This window comes from Dipodomys ordii, unplaced genomic scaffold, assembly GCF_000151885.1.
Source record: "Dipodomys ordii isolate 6190 unplaced genomic scaffold, Dord_2.0 Scaffold153, whole genome shotgun sequence".
NCBI classification, from domain to species: Eukaryota; Metazoa; Chordata; class Mammalia; order Rodentia; family Heteromyidae; genus Dipodomys; species Dipodomys ordii.
The window spans coordinates 809,469-813,973 of NW_012267369.1; the positions used below are offsets into that span (position 1 = coordinate 809,469).

General features: G+C 55.1%; 1 protein-coding gene across 4 annotated transcripts in view; it reads left to right on the forward strand.

The window, feature by feature from the left end:
• The window catches only part of Abtb1 (ankyrin repeat and BTB (POZ) domain containing 1), a 3,370-nt gene extending 3,101 nt beyond the window's left edge, over positions 1-269 (forward strand). For all 4 annotated transcript variants that reach the window (XM_013032324.1, XM_013032326.1, XM_013032322.1 and 1 more), the window contains one exon: positions 25-269. In XM_013032324.1, the coding sequence (XP_012887778.1) occupies positions 25-233 (209 nt within the window). In that variant the 3' untranslated portion in view covers positions 234-269. The remainder of the gene's footprint in view (positions 1-24) is intronic.
• Positions 270-4,505: the final 4,236 nt, after the last annotated feature.

Genomic DNA, 4,505 nt, shown 5'->3' on the forward strand with positions numbered 1-4,505 from the left:
GGCTGAGCCACCGTCCCTGTGCGCAGCTGGTGGAGCGGGAGGACTTCGAGGAGGCGGTGAGGGAGGAGGCGGCCGCCGTGGCAGCCCGGCAGGAGACCGACTCCATCCCCCTGGTGGATGACATCCGCTTCCACGTGGCCAGCACGGTGCAGACCTACAGCGCCATCGAGGAGGCCCAGCAGCGGCTGCGGGCGCTCGAGGACCTGCTGGTGTCCATCGGCCTGGACTGCTGAGCCTCGTGGAGCCCAGAGCCCCGGCTGGGGGTGGTGTGCTGGGGGGGGTGCAGCAGCCGTCTCCTTGCACACCTGAGGGCCCTGTCGCTGTGCAGGGATTCCCCTCTCCACGGCCCTGGGTGATGGGGAGGGTGGGGGGAGGGAGCCATGGGGCCCAGGGCTGGGGTGGGCGCTCCGGCCTGTGGTGCCTGCCCCCTGCCACCCCGGCGAGCGGGGTGGGAGGGCCAGGGGTGTCTGTGGTAATAAAGCTTGAATTCACCGTGGGGCTGTCTGTCCAGTGCAGCAGCCAGGCTGCTGGGGTCAGGGCCGCTGGGTGGACGCCCGAGCCGCCACTCGCCAAAGCCTGCCCCTGCGCGTCAGTCCCACGGAGCCTGCCCCGGTGTGCGCCTGGGCGGGCCGTGCCCTCTGCCATGCCCTTCCTCCGCCAGGGACAGCGGCATGGCGGGGGTGGGGAGGGGGTTCGTGGCCTCGGGGTCCCCCCGGCCCCACCGCTGTCGGCACTGCACACCCCACCCCCACCCCCGCCCTCTTCTAGAACGTTTTGGATCTTATCTTCCCCATCTAGAACATTTTCATTTTTTGTTTCTTTCAGTCGCACGGGGGGGGGGTGGGGGGTGGGGGGAGGTAAAGATGGGGAGGGAGGGGCTGCACCAGGAGCTGGCAGAGGGCATTTGCCTGTCTGGAGCCAGAGAGACGGCTCCCTGGGGGCCTCAGGGCTGGGCTCATCTGCAGGAAGAGGCCAGTGCCACCCTGGTCTGCCGTGCCTCTCCCTACTGGGCTCTGCTCTGCCTCCATTTACCCACCAGTACACTGGCAGTTGAAGGCATAAGGACCACATTGACGCCCGGTGCGGGCTGCCCGGTGGGAGGAGTCGGCAGGCTTGCGTTCTCAAAGCCGAGCGCCTGTTCACGCCTGTAATCCTAGCGACTCAGGAGGCTGAGAGGATCGAGGTTCAAAGTCAGCCTGGGCAGGAGAGTCTGTGAGACTCTTATCTCCAATAAACCGCTCAGAAAACCAGAAGCAGCGCTGTGGCTCAAGTGGTAGAGCGCTCGCCTTGAGCTGAAGAGCTGAGGGACAGCACCCAGGCTGGACTTCAAGCTCTGCAACCAACAAAAAACAATAAACCTTGCTTTGGTGGCCAGAAAGGCCAGACTAGAGGCCTCTGGCCACACCCACTTTGGTGTGCCAAGGTCAGGAAGAGACAGACATTCAGACCTCTGTGGAACAGACTTTTAAGTGACCATGTGGTTAGTGGAACAGCCGGCTAGGACACTGACCAGCCTTCTCGCAGCTTCCATCTCCACTCCAGACCACCGAGGAAGTCAGGGGAAAAAGGGATCGAATGGGGACCGTAGGTGGGAAACACTTCCTGTACGCGGCTGTGGTAGGCAAATAAACCGGAAGGCACAAAGGGCCCTGTCCCCTCAGCTGGCTGGGATTGGACTCGAGGCAATGCTCCCTGGGGCTGGACTGCAGACCCGAGGCCTCGGCGCCGAGCCTCAGGCTGCTCTGGTCACAGCCAGGCCCGTGGCCATGACCTCTCAGGGTAGAGGCCCAGTGCCCTGGGCTTTAGCCACCAGCTTCCCTGGCTCGTGACTGCTCTGGCAAAGCCTCAGCACGCTGCATGGCCAGAAGTCCAGCTCCCCCACCAAGGCCGCACTGACCTTGCCTTCAGCCTCAGCTGATCTGGCTCTACATTTCTGTGGTTCTCTTTTGGTTGTCCGTCGTGGGCTTGAACTCTGGGCCTGTCCCTCAGCTCTTCAGCTCAAGGCGAGCGCTCTGCCACTTGAGCTACAGCGCCACTTCCGGTTTTCTAGTGGTTTATTGGAGATAGGAGTCTCTCGGACTTTCCTGCCCGGGCTGGCTTTGAACCGCGATCCTCAGATCTCAGCCTCCTGAGTAGCCACCGGTGCCCGGCTTCCTCATCAGTTTTGGGGTTCTTCCGTGCTGCCACTTTCCCAGGCTGAGTCCAGTAAAGATACACTGCAGAAGGAGCAGCCAGCTTCTACAGCCAGAGAGGGCGTGGCTGGGGCATTCCACCAATCACAGCAGCCCTTCATGTAAATTAGGGCTGTGTTTGCACCAATCACAGCACTCTGTTGGGCCACGGAGGTAGTGCGCCCCCTCTGGCCCGGTGAGAATTGCAGTTGGGTCATGGAGAGTTGGCGGAGGCTGGTCTTGCTTAGCTGGGGCTTCTGGGCCCACACAACTGGAGCTTGTCTTCAGCTGTGCTGTGATTCTCTGCAGAGGGACGGTGAGGCGTCCAAGACAGCCACTTGCCACTGAGGGGACTGCTGGGGCAGCCCCCGCCCACGGCTGCCGTACTCCAGTGTTAATGGACGGCAGAAAGCATCACTTTTGCTGCTCAGCATTACTTATGCCTGGACATGAATTTTTGGATTTCTCTAATTCTGTGAGTAGTGACAATGGAGTTTTGGTAAGTTAGCACTGCATCTAGACTGCTTTCGGCAGTATGGCCATAACGATATGGATTCTGCCAATCCCCGAGTGTGGGAGGTCTTTCCATGTTCTGGTGTTTTTTCACCTGTTTTTTATCCTTCAAGGTTTTCTAGTTTTCAATGTAGAGGTTTCTTATGTTGGCTAATGCTTAGGTATGAGATGGTTTCAGGAACTACTTGTGAATGTAACTGTATTCCTGATTTCCTGTTGTTAGTATGTAGAAAGGGCATTGAATTTTGAATATTGGTTTTATATCCTGCTGTCTTTCCAAATGTGTTCATCAGTTCTAGAAGGTTTTATGATGGGTTCTGGAGGATCATGTACAGTACAGAATCATGTCATTAGCAAATACTGATACTTCGATTTCTTCTTTTATCTTTTATTTCCTGCCTCATTTCTCTTGGTTAGGATTTCTAGTACCATACTAAGAGTGGAGAGACTGGATATCTCTATCTGGCTTTGGAATGAGCATAATTTTTTTTTAACTCAGGGCCTGAGCACTGTCCCTAAGCCTCTCTGTGCTTAAGACTAGTGCTCTACCACTTGCCACAGTGCCACTTCTGGCTTTTTCTGTTTATGTGGTACTGAGGAATCAAACCCAGGGCTTCATGCATGTGGGGCAAGCACTCTACCACTGAGCCACCTTCCCAGTCCTGGAATGAGCCTAATTCTTGCCTCATAGTATGAGTGTGGTAGCCTTCCGTTTCTGTTTCATGAGTTTGAAGAGTATTGGTGTTTGTTCTTTTTTGAAGGTCTGGTAGAACTGAGCTGTGGCCCTGGGTTCTTTATTATAAGACTCTTTAGTACTGTTTCTATTTCATTGCTTGTTATAGCTGTTTAAGTGGCTTATATATTCTCGTGGTTCAATTTTGGTGGATCAACTGTACTTAAATTTTTATTCATTTCTTCTAGATTTTCCAGAACTTGCAAGTCAACTAGGTATGGCCTGCTTTATCTAATCTTCATGCGTTGTCATGGAGCTTTGTCAGACCTGTTTTCAACGTTCTTTATTATTTAACTTTTAGATTTAATTATTTTACCATTTGGACAATTGAGCCCTTCGTTTCCAGAATTCTGATTTTTCAGTGTTTCTATCTTTCTGTATTGTCTTTTTTGGTTCATTCAGCTGGCTGTATTCTCATTTGTTCACATCTACTTGTTTACTTCATTCATGTTATCATTGTTTGGCTGAACTCATTATTTGGACTTTCTTCCTCTCCGTTGTCACTTCTTTATTCTGGCATTATTGGTTTTTGAGGAAGACATGTTGTCTTTTTTATGAATTTTGTGATCTCTCGCTGGGATTTATGTGCGGGGTCCGGGATTTGCTGCGATTTGTCTCCTGCACCCTTGTTGGTATTTTCCTGCTGCTTTGTTACGATGAGGTAGGGCTGAGTGGAGAGCTGGCCTCTCGGAAGCCACCTCAGGCAACAGTGGCTGCTGACTGTGAGCGGCTCTGCCTCGGCCCTGGCCCAGCTTCTTGCAGGGATTCAGTCACTGCACCCTCGGCCCTGGCAGTTACTTCTCTCAGGGCAAGGCTACAGTACCAGGGAAGGGCAGGGGCCCGCGGAGGGCTCAGCCGGGAAGAGAGGGAAACCCTGGGCCTGGTCCAGCGCAGCCGCGCACGGATCCCTCCCTGGAGGCTTCCTTGGCCGAGGAGGTTGTGCCGGTGTGCCACTGTCTTCTCTCTCCCTGGTCCCTCCACAGTTCATGTCTGTGATGGCCCCCACCTCCCCTGGCCCCTCCACAGTGCACGTCTGTGACGTCCCCACCCCCCCTGGCCCCTCCACAGTTCACGTCTGTGATGGCCCC